Source organism: Perognathus longimembris, chromosome 11 (assembly GCF_023159225.1).
Source record: "Perognathus longimembris pacificus isolate PPM17 chromosome 11, ASM2315922v1, whole genome shotgun sequence".
Lineage (NCBI taxonomy): Eukaryota > Metazoa > Chordata > Mammalia > Rodentia > Heteromyidae > Perognathus > Perognathus longimembris.
In genome coordinates, this window is record NC_063171.1 from 13,619,187 (window position 1) to 13,640,911 (window position 21,725).

Here is a 21,725-nt window from a genome sequence, read left to right on the forward strand (position 1 = left end):
TATTATTGGCTTTCTAATATTGAAAAACACTTGAATTACTACAGTTATTCTGTTGCCATTATGAGGCATGTGTAACGAATTTACTACTTACTATTAGGTTCTTCTTGCTACAAATTTTCATATTGTGTACTTTTGCAATATTAAAATATGTATGCTAATTTTACATTCAGTTAATAAATATTAAATTGGAATTTTTCTTTCTTTCATATATTCTGGAGACATTTTCAGGAGTTCAGGATGGTTTAAACCATAAAAATTGCCAGAATTCCAGTCAAAATTTCCTCTCATTGTGTTGTATGTGCCAAGCTATGCTGTTCTGTATTGTTCAGTGCATTATGTGTGTATGCATGCACATGTGTGTATACTCTGTCAAGCCTAAAGTTATTTACAAAATGTTTTGCAAGGTAATTATTTTATGTTTTAAATTTCTGTTTTATTATATGCTTACTCTTCTTTTTCCTTATTTTTCTTTCTCTGAATTTGACAGTATTTTGTATGCATTTTTGAATCAATTCTCCTATAAAGTGCTACTTTGAAATGAATTTGCAATTTATAACCTTCTAAAAGGTCTTTAATGTGAGTTTTTAATTCTTTATTTCCTTTATTTTTTTCATAGCTCTTTGGTCTAGATTTATCACTTTGTCTCACTTTTATGATCTACATAGCAATTATTAGTGTTATTAATATTTCTCCTATGTTTCCTTAGCTGAATCTGTTAGATAATGTCATAATATTTTTCTTGAAATTTAGTAATTTTGTCCCCATTTAACTGTCTCTCTCTCTCTCTCTCTCTCTCTCTCTCTCCACACACACACATTTTTCCATCTGGAATTTAATTTTTTCTCATACCGTGCTTCAGTTTTATTATAATACAGTGAATGAAACGTTTCTTTTTCAAGTTAAAAAATATAAATCTTTGTAAGAAAATATACTATCCCTTACCATTAGTATGCGCCACTACTTAGGTTTATTTCATCATATTCTAAGCATCACCACCTGCACATCCTTGAAAAAGTTTCAGATGTAAAACGGGGTAATTTATAATATCATCTCTGTAGGAGAGGAGTCACTCACAATTTTTGTGGACAAGCGGAAGCTGAGCAAGCGATCTGAAGGGCCTGATTCCAGCACCAACAGCTCCTCCGTTACTCTGGAGACTCTCCACCAACTTGCAGCCTCCTATTTCATCGACAGGGACAGCACCCTGCGGAGGCTTCACCACATACAGATTGCATCCACTGCCATCAAGGTAGGAACGGGTTCATCCTGACACTGTCTCCTTCCTTTCTCTCTTGTTCCTAAAGTGTGTTTCCTTGTATTGGCTTGACACAGTGACTGAAAGATCTATAATAGCATATCTTGCATTTCCATTTAGTTGGGATTTACAAAACATTTAAGGTCAGACTGTATGTAGTTTGATAAAGACTTTACACTTAATAATTGAGTTGTGTTTTTTTGTGGCTAAATGTTTGAAGTAGACTCAAGTTACAAGTTGATTGTAGGGTAACACAGGTTCCTTCATGGATATATCTTTGCCATCTTAGCATTGGTTTCTTTTGGTAAATCTTAACCTATCAAAATATATTCAATGGATGTAAGAAAAAGGTTTTATTAGGCTAAATGTGGACAAACTATCACTGCACAGTTCTGGTTTGAAAAATATATCTTCCTCAATGTCTTAAGATATGTGCAAATTGTACCCTCTTCTGACTTTTCTTCCTCTTTGTCATTTATTTCTAGTTTACACTCCTCCTCCTCCTCTTCTTTTTCATCAATACTCTGGTTTGAATCCAGTGCTTCACATTTCTAGCCAGGAACTCTTTACCTCCTGAGCATTTCCCTCAGCCTTTTTTAGGCTTTAGCTTTATTTTGTTTTTGTTTGTTTGTTTTTGTTTTACAGATAAAATCTTGTTTCATAATATGATGTCTTACTTGTGCTTTACATGTAGTTGAGTAATACATGAACCCCAAACCACTCATATTGCTTTTTCAGATGGGGCCTTGTTAATATATTTGCACTGGATGGCCTTAAAACATGATCCTCTTCCAGGTGCTGGTGTCTCATACCTGTAATCCTAGCTACTCAGGAGGCAGAGATCTGAGGATCATGGTGCATACCAGTCCTGGCAGGAAAGTCTGTTAACACTCTTAACTCCAATTCTGTATGATAGAGCCAGATGTTATGGAGCTGTGGCACAAATGGTAGAGTGATAGATAGCCTTGAGCTAAAGAGCTCAGGGAAAGCACCTAGCCACTGAGTTCAAGTGTTAGTACATGTATAACATAAATAAATAAGTCAACAAACAACAAAACATTAACTTCTTTTCTTATCTTTGCTAAAATCATATGGTATATTAACATTAAACTTGACTTTGGCCTTCCAAAAAAACACAAAATAAAGTATTTGTAACATTGAAAGAAAGCACAAAAAATAAAAGAGAGATACTAATAGAAGACAGAACAAGAGAATAATGGAGAAAGATGAATAGAGACTAGGAAGTGGTTTTCAGATGGAAATAGCATTTTCTAGGTATATTTCTCTGGAAATTTAATATGTTTTTTTTTAACATTTATGGACATTATGAAACTAGACAAGCAAAACCTAAACAAACAGCACCCACGAATAAGGTAACAATATAAAAGGTATGTATAAAAATTTATTTTAGGCCTCAAATCTAATATTTTATAGTTAATGCAAAAAGGAGCATTGTAAACATAGCACTGCATTGCTTTTTTACACTGAAAGTGATGTGCATATTTCTTGTCTTATTTAAAGTTATTATTTCAATATTTTTAGCATAATGGAGAAATTACCCTAGTGTATTTTATTTCCAAGTTAAACTGGCGGAAATTAAAGAGTATATAGAATTCTATTTGGTTTAAGCTCAAGGATTACACTAAGGATACTGCCAAATGCTAAAATATGTTTTCAATGTTAACTAATAGAAATTATGAAGAGACTTCCATAGCTGTGAATCTCACAACATACTTAACTGCTTCTGACAGAGAGACAGGTTATACTAAGGTGTCATATATGTGTTTGTATACATATGAATTACATACATATATGTATTATTATTTGCTCTACATAACAATGCAGCCAGTACATACAGGTGTCATTGCTAATTTAAAAATGCTGTAAGACAGGATATTGTTGGAGATGTTTAACTTTTATACTGAAGAATTGATTGTGGGAAGTCAATTTTAATGAAATAAGCAGTAACAAGCTGTATTTTGTAATGAAGAAAGAATTGCAGTAACTGTGTTTATTATGTTGTTATTGATTTTTTTGTCCAGCACCAAATAGAATTGTACACTGCATGTTTTATACCCATACTAAATAAGACATAGTTATACACTATTGCTGAATAAAGTTAATGAGTATTTGCACCCACTTTTCTCTCATAAGAAAACTGAAAACTGTATAAAAAATCAAATGTTCTAATAGGAATGCTAACATATATAAATATACACACTCATGCACATAAGTATACAGATATAAATGTGTGTGTATATAGATTTCTAATGAGTTGAAAACACCAAAGGTTTCTGAACTTTGTGATAGAAAAGAGACCCCAAAGAAAGGTGAGATTAAAAAGAAATGAGTGATCTAGGAGCAGCAATGGAAAAGAGAAATGAGTATTTGGAATTTAGATATCATTTCTTGCCAACAGGGCTAATACCACAGCATGCTAATTAGGCATAGAAAATAGGACCAGGTTACATCAGAGGAGAATAGAGTGCATATAAGATTGTATAATATATAGAGTGGAAATAGACTGAAAGAAAAGAGAAACTTTAGATATGGAGAAGATAAATATGGTAATGGAAGAGTTCTGTAATTTAGGAAAAATAAAATAAGGCATTGTACCAGCTGGTGATGACGTGGCTGTGAATATGGAACAGAGTTCCTTGGGTGGCACCAATGAGCTTGTCAGTAGTAGGAAGAAGAGGAGAGGTTGTCAACCTGTCTGGTTTTAATTCAGGACTCTGGTGGAATTCCTTTTGATTAGGCTGTAACTTTGTGTGGGTGGTGATTTTCCAGTCCAAATTAAGCTTCTCTTGGGGTAATTGGGAACAATGGCGGGAAAAGCTGTGCTAGTGAGATGTGGGCAAAAAGAAGAGGCCCAGACTTCTGATGCCCAATTGTGCTTTATCTGTACAGAGAAGAATACCATCACACTCATGGGTCTGCTCTTTTTGACTACAGTGTTATTTATCTGCATTTAAAAGTAAGGATCTCTTAATGTGCCTTTACATAAATAAAAGCTGTCTCCTTATATTTATGTAAGCTTACAAGTGTTCAGATGTAAGAGAACAGGTTCTGAGGGACTGAGTGGGTGTGGAATACCTGTTTCAGGGCAGATCCTAGGGCTTCCAACTGTTAAAATACTTTCTAGTGAAATGAATAATTCAATGCCAAGTGCTCTTACAAGTGTATTTGAAACCAAATACTTTATTTCTTTATGAAATCCCTAAAGATTCCATCCATAGCCTTTGTATTTTAAAGATTCAGTCTTTAAAGATAGAAAATAAAATTTATTTGATTTAGTCATACTGCCAGTGTTGTAAGTGCTGTAGTGTTGTAAGTGCATTTAATTTCTCAAACATTGGTTGAATGATGTTTCACATGAGTTCTTGATTTTAAATCATTGCTAAATATTTAAATTTGAGCATTGCTAAAGTAATGTCAATATGATTATTATCAAACAATAAAAATAATTAAATTGGCACAACCATGATAACATGTATTTTTTTAATTCTTCCAGAACACAAATGAGCTGAGCCATTATTGCTCACTCTGAGCTAGTTTCTAGAAAATAGAATTGGGTAATTTGTTGTTTTATCTCTAATAATTACAAAAGTAAATGTGAACTGTAATTCATTAACACATCTGTAAATTTTGAAACAGAAGCTCAAACTTCTGTGGAACATTTTAAATGGCTTTCTTGGTGTGATTAATAACATTTAATAATGCATTATTTCTCTGTATTATTTCTAATTTAGTTTCATGTCAAAAATATTAAAACTAGCTACTCTTTGGAAGATTTAATCCAAATCTACATCTAATGAATAAATTGCACAAATACATTTTGAGTCTTTTTTGAAAGGACATATTAAAATGTTAATATTAAGCAACGGACAATAGTCATAAATAAAAATATATTTTATTTTGGGGAAATTCAGTTTATCACATCCCTTTGTAGTTATATGTATTTTGAAAATGATTTACATACTGAATTAGTGTTCAAAGTTATTTCATTACTCATTGAGAAAATCAGCAAATTTTAAGAGTCAGAAGCAAAACTTTATTCAATCGATTTGAAGTATTTATTTGTACCAGCCCAGTGATATATAAGATTATTAAATATATAAATAAACAAGTAATCTGTATAAAATTCTGTGGTTGAAAGAGGAAATAAAAATAATCATGAGAAACTATGGAAAAGTCAGAATGTATCAAAAGTCTAAATGGAATTTGAGAGGAAAATTGCAGCAAGTAATATTTCATTAGGAAAAGAGGTCATAAAAGAATAAGTAAAGAAACAAGATGAAACAGTGAAGACTCAAAAGAAAAAAGTGTCAAAATGGAACACAAGTAGTAAGCAAAACAAATACAATTTTACAGAATTTAAATAAGATTGATAAGCTTGTGTTTATAGAACATGAGTAAAACTCATGAACGTGTTTCCTTAGAATGTAAAAAGGATTTCCCTCATTTCTTTCTTCTCATTCTTTGGTAATTAACTTATTGTCACTTAACATTAAATGTTTTAATCATTTCCTTTTTTGCCCAGTCCAATATAACCAAAATCCAATTGTCTTCTAACATTTTATGATTTGCCAATAGAGTCCATATTAGTTTTGCCTTTTCACATTCCTGTATTGTTTTCCAATCCTGCAAAAAAAATGTTTTAAAAATTCTCAAAACTCTAAATACAAAAATACTAGAGGTAATAATATTTCCTATGAAAATAATCACATTCTTTCTCTTAGGCTTCTGACATAGCCAAATTGGTTTAACCTTGAATTTATATAGACTCATGTATTCATTTGAATTTAACTTTATTTTTGTTATGGATGGTTAAAATACTTTGAAATTACAGTTCAGGCTTTATTTAAGCAAAGACTAAGATCAGAGCAAGAAAGAATTTCCCTAAGTTGCCACGTGCTGTACAGCATAATTACTAGCTTTCTGAACTAGGGAAATCTTCCCTCATCTTATGACCTGGTTACAGATCTCTCCAGTGGCTGGGAACCATCGTTTTGTTCATCTTTGCTCTCCTTTTGTACATATTAGAAAGTCACTTCTACCTTTGGGCATTGCCCCTAGCATGTGAAACTTCACTGCCTTGAATTTGATAAAAGACCCAAACATCTATGTCTTATCTTTCTCTTTCTTTTGTTCTTCATGTGTGTCTTGAACTAGGGAAAGATGAAAGTGCTTTATGAGGGTTCCTCTGGCTTAATTTACCTTACCTCAACTTTGTGTTTTCATAGTCCTTATATTGTGGAAAGGCTACATACTTTACAGATCTCTAATCTTCATCTTTGGAAACTGTTGTTTCTCAAACAGTAAGTATCCATTGAGTAAAATTATGACTAACACTGTGAGATTTTGTTCCTGAAGGGGCCCTCCAATATGTTGATTTAACATATAAGCTCCAAAATAGCAGTTAAACTTCATTTCAATTTTTCCTTCATTGTATTAATGCCAGATATAACCTCTGCTTCTCTTTTGTGTTGAAGACAGCCTTCAACCCTTCAACCATTTCCTCACAGCAAAATGTTCTTCTGGATTCTACCCATTTATTCCTTTTTCTCTTCTCCAGTAGTTTTTCTTTTTTTAAGACCATAAAATATTTTGAATTTTCATTTATTATTACCTTTTATTATTGAGAGTGGTAAGTCTTATTTTGCATCCTAATTATAAATACAATTTTTTGCATTTAGTATCTGAGATTTTGTTTATATTGGCTTTTAATATATATTATATATTATGTAAATGTATATGTACACATGCCTATATATGTGTGTGCTTAATAATATGTGACATATATACACACCTATACACACACACATATATATACATATATTCAAAAGACTCTATAGTGCTGGATTAATGATTCTCATGTAGGTTTTAAGTACCATTAGGAGATGATAAACTCTTGAGACTTTTATTTTCGACTCCACATTTTTAATGTAAATCCCTGTCAGAGTGAAGACCTCCCCAAATTTTAAGAGACATCAAATCAATTATAATATATATAATGCATATTATATATGTTATAGATATATTATGTATATTATTGTTATACATCACATACTGTAGCAAGCACAAGCTTCAGTGTTCAAATTTCTATAGAGACAAAACACAATAGAGAATAAGAGTAACTATAATGAAAGTGTAAGTAAACCCTATTTCAAGATACTAAGTAGAAAACCGGCACACCAGTTCTCTCTAAATAAGTTTCTATACCCAGCACATCCCTCAAGGCACCATGTGCTTCTATGAGCATAGCCTTGTGAAATAAACAAGATTAAACCTTGCCTGTTGAATCCAACATTTGAAATGAGTGAGCATTAATAATCCATTTTTTCAAATACCATTTGCAGGTTTCCCCTTTGGTTCTCATGGAGGGCATTGGGTATTTCAGGAATTTCAGCTAAGAAGGATGGATCAGCAGCAGGATGGTCACAGGAGAATTACCCTCAAAGAAACATTGAACAAAGATTGAGCAAAGAACAATTTCCCTTCAAAAAGGTTAAAGACAAGTCCATAGGCTGAGCATGCTGAAAGGTTCAATAGTTTAAGTCACAATATCTATGTATTTTGATACTGCCTTCTTCTTGTAATGTGATGATAACAGTATTTTATAATGTGAACATTCTTCCTTGTAGAAATCAAATGGGGACTGAATATGAACTTAAATGTCGATCACTTTGTCTTAAACAAGAACATAGGGCTGGTTTTGTTTTGTTCTGTTTTTTATTTTTGTTTTTGTTTTGTTTGTTTAGTTTTTTCTTCAATTCAGGTATTGGGTTTAGATCAGTACATTTGTGCAGATCTTTGCTTTTTATTTAATCTTTATTTTTTTATTAAAGGCAAATGTAACACCATTGTGCCACAAGTCATTACTAGAACTTAGAGTTAGCTCTTTAAAATATAACAAGGAACAAAAGTTATCACAACTACTAATTTCTATCCATAAGATATTGAACTCTGTGTCTTCTAACATGTAATCAAAACTTAGTTTCTATAGAAAAAATATGTATTTTATTATTTTAAATGAGAAAAATATATCAAAGTAGCAATAGCAATGGTTTTATGAAACCTGTAAGACTGTCCATTTGTCTTTTTGACACTGATCACGGAGAGTCATAAGCAAAACTCAAAGGCAACTCTATCAACCACCAAATAATACACACATTAAAGTTCCATTCCTGTTCTAGTGTTCTTCCTGTATCCTATCTGTGGATGTGGGTGTTGCCATATGAGCAACAACACCTCCATTTGGAATGATAATAGTGTGATTATTTCTAGAGTTATGAAATCTTAACTCACATTTTCCCAGATTTCCAATTTAGTTTCCTCAAAAATAATCAAGTATACAGGATCTATAAAAGTCAAATTACTCAAGAATATTGAATTAAAAAATAGTACACATACGTGTATTCTCTCAAACACTGACAGGATATAGACAAAATGTGAAATTTTCACACAGATAGTTTGGATACTTTGTTAGTTTTATTATTATAATTATTTGGTTCAAACAAGGATTGAAAATCACACATTTTGGACTTGTGTAGCTGGCTTGCCCTGAGCCACTTCTTCAATCCTATATCTTTGTTTCAGGGAAGGAAGTGTGTGACAATAAAAATATAGGCAAATCCAGAAAGAGGAGCTCCTTTTTTAATTTTGTCTGTTAGAGATAACATATACAAACACATAGTAGCTTGTTAGATAAGTTGTAATTTTAAAAATATAAACTTTATATACTCATTATGAAACAATTTCATTGAAGGGAAATTCATATGCCCTATAACTCATTATGTAAAATGCCTATTCACTAAGTTTCATTTTTTGTTAAAAATTACAACTTTTAGTTCTTACATTGAAGACTCTATTTTCAGCTGATATATGAATGGTGTTTGAAGAAAAGTCACTCCTTCGTTCTTTAGTATGTGACTATGAAATTGTCCCAGAATATCTATCTCAAAGATTTTTGCTTTGCTGTTGAATTGTTTTGCTTTTAGAAATAAGTGGCTCATAGCTTTATGAGTTGTATTTCAGACTTATCAATTCTATTCTTCTTGCCTGTAAAAAAAGAATACAATCTGGGTATAATGATTTTAATTATATCAATACCTCAATGACTGAATATTGTAACTTAGGAAAGAATACTTTTCACAAAGGTTGTTCTATTGAATTTTTTTCAGAACATTTTGTTATTTTGAATTTCTCATAATTTAATTTGTATTTTACAGTTAACATACCTGTACAAAGTCTCTTATGTTTATGTGAATCTTTCTTTTTTAAGTATATTTCCAAAGAACTTTGATTTTCATTGTTATTCTGTGCATCCGCTCTTACAGTTATCAGTTTTATCAATTTCTCAACCATACCTTTAGTTTTTCTTCTTTTGTTCACCTTAAGTTTATTTATTTCCATTTTAATCCAATATTTTCTTTTTAATTAAATTTTATTGACAAGATGATGTACAGAGGGGTAGAGTTACATAATAAGGTAGTGAGTACATTTCTTATATTTGTTACACCCTCCCTCATTTTTCTTTCCCTTCCCTAGTTCAGACTACCATATTTACAATATCCAGTGTACCAAAATCATATACAGTAACCACATGGGGTATGCCACAGGAAATTCACCTAGTACGTAAAGCCTAATGACAACGATAAAATCCTCCTGTTTCCATCTCTTGTTGATCATTTTGCTTAGCCTCATCTTAGATAATCATATGTATGTAGCTGTTGAGCTCTTGTGAACCTCTGAAGGTATATCCTAGATCTTTTTATGCTCATTCAGTAATTGTTTGGTTTTAGAGACATAATGTAAAGTCGCTGACCAAAGCATGTGGAAATACCATTTGAAAAGTTTTTCTGTTGTTTTACGGACATGATCTCTACTTTTCTTCCCCTTCCTCCCCAACAACCACATATAAGAGAGACCATGTGCCTTTGTTCTCTGTGCTCTCGGCTTGTCTTGCTCAACATTATTTGTTCAAGATCTGACCATTTCCCTGCAATGCCATTATTTCATCATTTCTAATTGCTATGTAGTATTCCATTGTGTACATGTACTACATTTTTGGGTTCCATTCATCTGTAGTGGGACATCTGGGTTGTTTCCATATTTTGGCTATTATGAATTGTGCAGCAATAAACATGGATGTGCAGGTGTCTTTATGGTATACTGGATCCTGTTGTTCAGGATAGATGCCTAGGAGTATTATGGCTGGGTCACAGGGTATGTCTATGCTAAGTTTCTTGAGGAACCTCCATACTGTTCTCCAGTGTGGTTGTACTAGTTTACACTCCCACCAACAGTGGGGAAGGGTTCATCGTTCTCCACATCCCCTCCAGCATTTGCTGTTACCTGAGTTCAGAATATAGGCCATTCTAACTGGAGTGAGGTGGTATCTCAGAGTAGTTTTTATTTGCATTACCTTTACTGCCAGGGATGTTGAACATTTCCTCATATGTTTCTTTGCCATTTTTACTTCTTCTCCTGTGCAATATCTCTTTAGCTCCTTTGCCCATTTTATAATTGGTTTACTGGGTTTGGTGAGGGTTAGTTTCTGGAGTTCTTTGTAGAAAACAGATATTAGGCCTTTGTCTGTTGCTGTGCTGGTGAAGATCTTTTCCCATATGGTTGGCTGTCTTTCTAGTTCAGTGGCTATGTACTTAAATGTGCAGAAACTTTTATTTTGTAGTAGTCCCATTTGTCAACTCTCTCCCCTACCTGTTGAGCCCCTGGAACTCTGTTCAGGAAGTTCCTGCCTATGCCTATAAGTTCTAGTGTCTTGCCTACTCTGTCCCTCAGTAGTTTCAGGGTTTCAGGTCTGATGGTAAGTTCTTTAATCCATTTGGAGTTGATCTTGGTGCATGGAAATAGGCTAGGGTCCACTTTGCGTTTTCTTCGTGAGGCAGCCAAGTTTTCCCATCAGCAGTAATTGAGGCTATGTTTTTTGTTGTTGTTGTTTTTTCCATTTTATGTTTTTAGCTCTTTGTCAAATATCAGCTGACTGTAAGTATGTGGATTTATATCCAGGTCTTCTATCCTATTCCATTGATTTTCAGGCCTGTTTTTATGCCAGTACCAGGATGTTTTTTTATGACGGCTCTATAATAGAGCTTGAAGTCTGGTATTGTGATACCTCCTGTGCTGCTTCTTTTGCCGAGAATTGCTTTGGCTACTCTAGGTCTTTTGTTGTTCCATGTGAATTTATGGGTTGTTTTCTCTATTTCAATGAAGAATGTAGCTGGGACTTGGAAGGGGATTTCATTGAACTTGTATAACATTTTGGGCAATATGGCCATTTTCACTATATTGATTCTGCCTACCTGTGAGCATGGGAGGTCTTTCCATCTCCTTGTGTCCTCTTTGATTTCTCTTTTTAGATTTTTACAGTTCTCATTAAATAGGTCATACACATCTTTAGTTGGGTTAATCTCTATGTATTTTCTTTTTTAGATATTGCAAATGGTATTGTTTCCATAATTTCCTTTTCTGTTTGTATATTGCTGGGATACAGAAAAGCTGCTGATTTTTGTGGATTGATTTTGTATCCTGCTACTTTGCCAAAATGGTTTGGGGGCTGAGTTTTTTTGGATCCTTCAAGTATAAAATCATGTTATCTGCGAATAGGGATAATTTCATTTCTTCTTTTCCAATGTGGATCCCTTTAATGCCCTCTTCTTGCCTTATTTCTATGGCTAGGGATTCCAGCACAATGTTGAATAGAAGCAGGGAGAGTGGGTATCCTTGTCTTGTTCCTGATTTTAGGGGAAATGCTTTTAGTTTCTCCCCATTTAGTACGATATTAGCAGTTTGTCTGTTTTATATGGCTTTTTATGTTTTAAAGAAAATTCCTTCTATTCCTATTCTCTTCAGGGCTTTTAATATGTATGGGTGTTGTATTTTGTCAGAGGCATTTTGGGCATCAACTGAGATGACAATGTGATTCTTCATCTTATCTCTGTTAATGTGGTGAATTGCAATTATTGTTAATCCAACATTTTCTTCTTAATAAAGGAATGTACAACTGCAGATTTGTCTTCATTATTTACTCTTTCTGGAGTAACATATTACTGGGATTTTACTCAGGGCCTCATGATTGGTAGGTAGATTCATTATCACTCAAGCTACAATGGAACATGTAATTTATTCAGTCTTGAGGTAAGAACTTGTATTTTTGCCTTTGCCAGCCCAGAACCTCTGTCCTCCACCCTATAGCCTTCTGCTATACTGAAGTCATGCCTGGCTTCTGATTGAGATGGAGTCTTACTACCATGTTAGCCAGGCTTGACTTATACTGCATTCTTCACAATTTCGACTTCCAAATTATCTGGGAATATAGGTCACAGTATATGATATGGATTTTCATATTTACTGTAATATGTCTCCCTAGTTCTCTTTGTGTTTAACTTCCATATTGCTGATTGAGGTTTTTGGATATTGATTACAAATAAATTTGAGAAGTGATTTCATTGTATCATCATTTTTCCCATCATTGCTCTCTGAGCCATCTACTACTCTTATACATGACTACATATATGATGGTTTCCCATATTTCTCTAAGCCTCTTCTTGTTTTTGCTTCTTTGTAGATTTGTTTTTATTAACCACTTGGGGTTAACTATTTTGTTCTTCTTTTAGGTTTCCATCTGTCAAGCAAATCAATTAAAACCTTTTTTTTCATTTTTCTTTAAATTCGAGTATTCACATTATTTTAAATTGTTTTTTCTCTGTATTTACAGTATCTAATTGTTTTCATCTTCTGTTTTACATTTTATAAATATTATCGTATAATTCTGTGATTTTTCTTTCCACAAACTTTCTTTCAAACTTTTAGTCAATACCATTTTTCTGAAAGTAAGAATTGATCGTTGAGAATAGAAGAAATGCCAGATGTCAGAGCCCCAAGTGCCTTCAGCAACCATTCCATGTCAAACCTTTTAACCCAGAGATGCAGAAGTCATGGTTCATGCAGGAGAAATAGCTAGCCTAATCTGTGTTGTTTCAAAGAAATTCTCCACATATATAGGATTATTAACACAACTAATTATTTATTTATTATCAGTAGCATTATCTACTTCTAATTGTCACATATTCTCCAAATAAAGTGGGTAAGGAAAGTCCTCTCTTCCTTATTAAAAAATCACCACACCTGGATTCCTTTCATTTTAAACATTAAAACTAATCTTCTAGGAGCTAAGGTTACACTGAGTACAATTATTCTAGTAGGGTCGGCACAGAAATATGTGAATGTATTTTATTGGCTCGTTTGAGGTGGAAACCAAGATCCAGTGGCTTGAGATTTAGGTAGCCTTTTGTTTTCTGACATGATCCAGTTGCTTACTCGAGTGATTTAGATAGCCTTTTGTTTTCTGGCACATGAGTAATAATTTCTTGTTTGTTTGCAGGCAAAGTAAATTATTGCTGCATGCTTACATTATTTTAGATAATATATCTTTCAAGTTTTAGTATTATTAACTGTTTCTCTAGTGCTTCCTATGGTTATTTGTTTCTTTCTTAGAGAATGCTGGATATTTGTAGTAATACCATGCTGTCTCTTCTGGCATACGCACAGTAATAATTTCTAGTGGTAATCCGTATGAGGATTCACATTTCTATACGCTGCTACAGTCAATCGAGGATGCTCATAGTATTGGCAGGCCTTTTAAAATCCTTTCTTTTTAAACAAGATTCAGGTGTTAATTTCTATTTATTACTAGGATTATTTATATTGCAACAATTTTCTGGGACATATATGTTGCCCTATACAGTACTTCAATTAAATAGTGGCTCTTTTGAAGAGACATTTTTATTGTTTATTTTTGGTATTAGTTCTGAGCCTAGATGAGTCCTAACTACCTGTCATATTTTATTATTGCTCGATCCTAAAGATAATGGATAATCTTGGTTTTAATTTACAAAATCCATTAAAATTATTCCCAATGATATAGTTACTAAAACTCAGATGTTCTTAAAAGTAACATTTATTCTTTCATGACAGAAGTCAGTATAGATTATGGAATATCTATATTATTGAATGTTTTCCATTCACGCAAAAATCTATGAGACAGGTCTCTGGAGCAAGCTTGGGTGGGGAAAAAATAACTTTACTTTGGAATACACTGCCATTGTAGGGATTTTAATTTGTAGGAGAAAGAAAGAAGCCTGATGTTTAAAAGTACACTGTACTTCTTCCTACATATTCAGGATCAAATCCTGACATTTGACACTTTTAACATTCTATTTGATGTGGATGTGTCAGGATTTGAAATGTAGATTTCAGAAAGAAATGAATTTTCAAAGTCAATAAATGATGTTCTATTTCAGACTACTGCTTTCAAAAACTATCCATGCTCAACACAATGTCCTGTAAAAGTGATTATCTAGAAGCACGGTGAGAAATCACATCAGCTGGCTGAGGGTCATCCTCCCAAGGAAGAATTTCAATTGCACTCATCACCCTTGAAATCATGTTGTTCTTACCCCACCTTCAGCACAATTCTTCTCAGAGGCAACTTAAATTTCAACATATCATTACTAATCACAACTTAAATTTCAAGAATCATTAGTAAAAACTGGTCAAGTAAAATCATTCACAGAGTTTCAAACATATTCAACAATTTTAAATAGTTTTCTGTTATATAAACATTTGCCCTAACACTAAAATTACTACTTTGTCTAAAGAAAAATCTAAAAATAAAAAATGAAATAATATTGGTGAAGGAAACTTAAGAAATATAGAAAAAGGAGAAACATTTAAATTTGTAGAAAATGCTCCATGTGAATAAATACAATATTTTTATTTTAGCCTAGAGAAAGTACATGGTAATTCAATTCACACTATATGTTAATTGAAAATTTAATTTCATTCATAATACTAAATTCATAATACTAAAAGAAGCAGAAAAAGAACCTCTCTGAAAGGTTTTATATTATAGGAGATGGGAGGGAAAAATGACACGGACAATCTAATTAAAGTACGCTAGGTGCATGTGTGAAATACCATGATGAAATTTTTATGAAAAAACGGCATAAAATAAAAGGCAAAATGACAAGAAGATAAAGCAGGTTATTTCTGTGTGGAGTATAAGAATGCAAAGCAGGAATAAGGGTGTCCAGAGAGGTAATGGAGTTGAATGTGGTCACAGTACTTTATCTACATATAGGAAAATGGAAAAAAAAAACTTATCAAGATGAGTTCAGGAAGGGGGATGGAGGATGAGTGAGAATACTGAATAATGAGAAGGGTGTGATTGATCAAAGCAATATATATATATATATGGAATTGTCAAATTATACCCATTTGTACAAACAATTGATTTTAAGGAAAAGTGTAGAATAAAGTTAGATAGAACATTTAGAACAGATAGAACATTTCCTAAATTATATTAAAAATTGACATATAACAGAATTCTAGTTAGAGAAGAGGAACTGACACATTTTGAGGATAAAACAATGCTGAATTCAGAATGGGGACAGGAAGTGATTGAAGATTATTCAGAATATGATGCTTAATTTAATTAGCCCACCTCTTTTGGCTCACACCTGAAAATCTAGATCCTATGGAGGCTGAGATCTGAGTATGATAGTTTGACACCAGCTCTGGAAGGAAGTCCATGAGACTCTCTTTAATAAACTACTCATAGAATGGTCAAACATAGAGTTGTGGCTCAAATAGTTGAGCCAATGGACCGAAGACCTAGAAATAAAATCAGAAACCCTGAAAACACTACAAGAAGGTATAGGAGAAACCCTTGGGCTCCTTTGCATGGGATGAAACTTCCTTAATAAAAGCCCAGAAATACAACAACTCAGAGAAATGGGACTGTATCAAGCTGCAGAGCTTCCTCAGGGCAAAGGACATAGCTTGGAAGATAAATAGAAAGCCCACAGATTGGGAAATCTTGACCGGCCATACAATGGACAAAGGCCTTATATCTAAAATATACACCGAAATAAAAAAATTGAATTCCTCCAAAACAAATCCTCAAAGAACCAACAGCCTCCTCAGCAAATGGGCTAAATACCTAAAAAGAAACTTCTCTATAGAGGAAATTACAATGGCCAAGATACATATGAAGTGCTCTACATCACTGGCCATAAAAGAAATGCAAATAAAAACAATAAGGAGATTCCACCTCACCCCAGAAAGAATGCCCATTATCAGGAAAACTAATAATAACAAATGCTAGAGAGGATGTGGCCAAAAGGGAACCCTACTACATTGTTGGTGGGAATGTAAATTGTTCAACCACTCTGCATAGTGGTATGGAGATTCCCCAGAAGGCTAAACATAGAGCTCCCCTACACCCAACGACCCCACTTTTGGGCATCTACCCAAAAGATTACAAGCAAGACCACACTAAAGCCATCATCACAACTATATTTATCCCAGCACAATTTGTCACTGCCATAATATTGAACCAAACTAGATCCCCATCAGTAGATGAGTGGATCAGGAAAATGTGGTTCATATACACAATGGAATTCTATGCCTCTATCAGAAAGAATGGCATTGCCCCATTTGTAAGGAAATGGAAGGACTTGGAAAAAAATCATACTAAGTGAAGTGAGCCAGACCCAAAGAAACATGGACTCTTGGTTTCCCTCATAGGGAATAATTAATACATGTTTAGGTGAGTCAATGGTGCAATAGCTATGCCCGTATGATGCTAAGTGAAATGAACTCCACAGTATGGAAACAAGTTCTATAACATTGTTGTAATTATTTTCAATGTGCCATGTGAAACAGTACCCTTTGTTCTTTCTTTCCCCCCCGCCACCCCCAGTAATCCCTTCCCATGGTTTTACTCCTGCTGTCATTCTATGTGATCTTAGTACCCTGGATACTGTATATATGTGTACTGGAACTAGGGAAGGGAAAGGAAATACCAAAATTAAGAGTTTAAGGGTAAAAAGACAAACCATTGCAATACCAATACTTTCAAAATCAATTGGTGTAAACCAACTGTACAATTCAAGGTGGGGAGAGGGAAATGGGGAGGGGGAGGCAGGGGAAAAATGAGGGAGGCGATAACAAGTTGGTAAGGAATACACTTGTCTTACATATGAAATTGGAACCCCTCTGTACTTCACTTTGACAATAATGAAGGAAAAAGAGAACAATAAAAAAAAACAGAAACAAACAAAAAATGTGAATCCATCTTAGTAACTGATATGAAGTGCTTTGGCAGAATCTCCCTTGAGTTGGGTTTAACTCTAACACCAAGGGTGCCATGTGTGTATCTTTGTGTATAATGAAACACCACAGATATTGTTGAATATGTTTTGTTGAATCTGGGAAATGTCAGTTTCAAATGTTCAAAAGGGAAAGCTAGTTTGGCAAAGTATTTACAAAGTGACTTTTATTAAATGTTCTTTACAGTTTATCTGATAACCCTTTAGGGAGAGGTAGGTATTCTCTCATCTGCTGAACTTCAATTCTTGGAAAATGATCTTTTTATTAATCAACATTGAATACATGTACAATTTCTGTGTTTGATGTTAGTTTTGGGATATAAACTCAGAAACTCCTTCTAGGAAATTTATATTCTCCTCTTATAAATTATTTTCTTTCTAGCATTTTTAAAGGACAATGTTAGATACCATTTGAGTGAAGTAGAAAATAAAGAAATTTTGTCCATCGTGTGGCTGATAAAAATCTTTTCCCAATTTGTGGGCTTTCTGTTTATCTTGCGAGCTATGTCCTTTGCCCTGCAGAAGCTCTGCAGTTTGATGCAGTCACATTTGTCCATCCTTTTCTTGGTTTGTAGCATTTCTGGATCATTGTTAAGGAAGTTTCATCCTTTGCCAAGAAGCCCAAGTGTTTCTCTTACTCCTCCTTTTAGGGTTTTCAGGGTATCTGTTTTTATTTTGAGGTCTTTGATCCATTTGGAAGATTTTACAAATTTTCAGAAATCTGAAAAAAAAATAAAATGAGAAAATAAATTTTCATTCTATCTTTTTATGCCATTCTGATCTTGATTCAGCTATGGGTCAATAGATAATGCAGAGTCTTTTCTTTTCTTTTTTTTTTTAAACAACACTTACTTCTTCAAGTGCATTCCCCAGCTTAGATGTAAATGCTTAAGAGAAAGTTACTCTTAATTTCCCTTTGCTCTACACATCTGTAGATATCTGTGCTTCAACCTGTCACATAACTCCAAAGAGGCTAAAATATAGACCTGTAAAGAATATTGTGGTCATCCACCCTTTCTTGGTGTTCCAATCACATTACACATTTATTGTATGATTTGCTCAATATATTATTCTCTGTGCAACAGTATGGAAAAGGGAGACTTTTTTTCTGTGTTATCTGTGAAAGGAAGATACTAAAGAGCACTGCTTCGCACAGCTCATGGCATAAATACATGTTAACTCTTTTAATTATTCCATTGAGTAGATATACAAGATCAGACAGATAAACAATACTCAGGAACATACTCTAATAACATAAATTTTTGTGTAGAGTATAAGTTGTGGAATCCCCTTCCCTTTCCAAAAGAAGCTGGTTATTGAAGAGATAAGCAAAAATTGTCCAGATTTTTTGTAAAAACTAAGCTTCAATGCAGGAATCCTTTTTGGAATTTATCAAAACTGCCTGCCAAGTACGGTGCTAGCATTTCTGAAAAATGTGTGTCTTTTCTCTTAGTACTGAATGCAATTTGAAAAGTGGTTCATAGAATATTTGAAAATCCCTCTCCCTAAATTTCAGCAAATAAGAACCTTGGGGAGAACTTTCTTTTAACAAGCAGTAATTTTCAGTCCTTACTTGGATTATTGTTAGAGATTACTTTATAGATAGTAGAATTATTAGCAATCTGTACGTTCTCCACATGTATTTTGAACAAAGCACTCTTTTACGTTAAAGAAATAAGAGAAAGTTTGACTTATTTCCACTCTAAGTTACAGATTTTATGAATGGTTAGAAAAGTGAAAAAATAATTGTCTTATTGACATAAATATTAGTAAGGTTGGTAAATAAGTGTATGTTGTAAATCTGGCAACAGTGGTTGGCAGATGGCTGCAGTTCTATCTGCTCAGGAGACTGAGATTTTAAGATCATGGTTCAAAGCCAATCTGGGCTAAAACATTTGTGAGACTTTTTTCTTATTATCAAGAAGAAAACAAAAGGCCAAAAGTAGAGTGAGGGTGTGTATTGTGGCTCTGAGTTCAATCCTTAGTATTAACAAAGAAACAAAATAAATAGAAGTTTATGGTTTGAGATATGACAGGAAGGTTTGAAGACTCCATACTATCATTTCAAGCTAATATTGCACCACGGTAATAGCCATCTCAACAATAGAGTACCTGTATTATTCAAGACAATCTTTTGATTTTTTTTTTCATTTGAAACAATTCTTGGCTTAATGTGGTGGTTTAGACATGTAAACCCAGCACTTTGGAGGCTGAGGCAGAAGAACTCTGATTCTGGAAATACCCAGATCCTGTTTCCAAAAAATCCACTATTTTTCTACTACTAATACTTTTGTATTTCCTGCTCATGTTGCTTGATGCTCCACTAGGGAAAAAAGTGAAGATTTGGAGGTTGATAATGCTTTCCAAAGTGCACAGTTACATTTAGCATATGTTACTTCAGATTGTATTCCAGTCCCAGGGTCTTGAGATCACCTTGAGATCAGAATACAGAATAGTAGGAAAAATCCACACTAAGACCAGGAAATAGTCTAGAACTTAGACTAAGGGACATTTATGGGGAGTGAGTTTTATCTTATTCCTGGTATTGTTTCAAATTTCCAGTACACAGTATTATTGTAAGTTATTTCTAAATTTTTATTCATATACTTTCAAAAGTACATGCAATATTCTCTTACAACTTCTACTGTATGTAGAGGACTTCAACTATCCTCATTCAATATTTTAGTTACTAGTTTTGCACTTTTACCAAAGGCAGATGTCCCACAACTGAGATTTTAGTGGGAACATCAGAAAACATTCTAACACTAATAAAGTCTACCAAAGGACTTAGGAAGAAAGGCAGCTTGTAAGTTATTAAGACAAAGATGCCAGTGATGATTCTTAGAAAAGAGACAAATTGTGTCCTTTAAGCAAATGGGGAAGAAAAGGAAATAAATGAAGTGGTATATGATACTTAATAGAAATAATCACAGAAAAGCTGCCAAGTGCTAAAGACTCTGAAACACTGAGTTTACATCAGTGAAATATGACACATATTTTGTCCTTTGGGTATTTATTCTTATTAGGCAAATATGTAAACAGACTGAGGCGTAGGGCACAATTAAGTTGACTGCGAGAAATTAATTCTTGCCAGAGGGAGTTTGTAAGAAGGAAAAATAAAAGAAGGAAAAATAGAATACAAATTATTTTCTGTATGCAAAAGCATAGCATGTAAAATAACATGGAGAGATTCATCTTGTCTAATATGCTGTGAGAAGTGAGATCCTGTAAATTTATCTAGGCTAATAGCAATAATTTTTATAGATAGTTCTAGGTAAGAAAATGTCCATAAATGTCAAGAAATGATTGTTTGTTTGTGATTGTTTAAATTAATTTTTCCTTAGCAGATAATGGATTTTGTCAAAGAAGAACACATTTTTGTTTTTGTTTTTTCTGTTTCTGACCATTGGTGTTTTTTTTTCAAATTTTTATTATCAAACTGATGTACAGAGAGGTTACAGTTTCATACGTTAGGCATTGGATACATTTCTTGTACTGTTTGTTAACTTGTTCCTCATACCCATTGGGTTTTATGAAATATCAACCATCCTGTAACTGCTACTATATCTGAACTTAATGATTCCATCCTCAAACCAAAATATTCTCTTACCTAATCCATGGCAGGGATTCTCTGTCATCAACCATGCTTTCAGTTTATCATAATTCCATCACAACTAACTCATTTATATGTTCTTCTTTTCTAATATTCTCTATGCGTAATCAATCAGAGCTCTTTCAATTTCTCTAATTTCTATGACTTTTCTTCATTAAAATATCCAGTTCAGTCATTTCTATAGCTTTGTATAGCTTCCTAGGTATTCTTCCTAACTTCATGCAGAAGCTTTCAGAGGCATCCTACATGTTCCAAGTGAAATTCTCTACATAACATTCTTATATCATACACAAAAATAATGACTATTCACTAGGTTTCAAATTAAATCAGGCATTGCTCCTTTTCTATGGTGATATCTCACCACTAACATCAATGTACAACTGACAGTTTATCAAATGGGTAGAAACACAGCTAGGAAACACACTAAGCTTGAGTACAAAGTATTTCAAGAATGATGGTGATAGAACTCAGTGGTTGATCTTGCTATGCTTGGATAGGACCTAGGATTAAATAATTGAATATATATGTGTATTATATACATTTAAAATTATTCTTTCAATGGGCTTCATTTTCTTTTAAGTGGTCAGCACTCACTGTATGATGTATGAAGAAGAGAAATTATTTTTCAAATTGCCCCTTTTCCTTATAGCTAGATTAT

At 33.3% G+C, this 21,725-nt stretch overlaps 1 protein-coding gene across 2 annotated transcripts in view; it reads left to right on the plus strand.

Annotated features, from left to right (window-relative positions):
* The window catches only part of Brinp3 (BMP/retinoic acid inducible neural specific 3), a 435,670-nt gene that overhangs the window by 242,472 nt on the left and 171,473 nt on the right, over positions 1 to 21,725 (plus strand). For both annotated transcript variants that reach the window (XM_048357694.1, XM_048357695.1), the window contains one exon: positions 1,059 to 1,249. In XM_048357694.1, the coding sequence (XP_048213651.1) occupies positions 1,059 to 1,249 (191 nt within the window). The remainder of the gene's footprint in view (positions 1 to 1,058; positions 1,250 to 21,725) is intronic.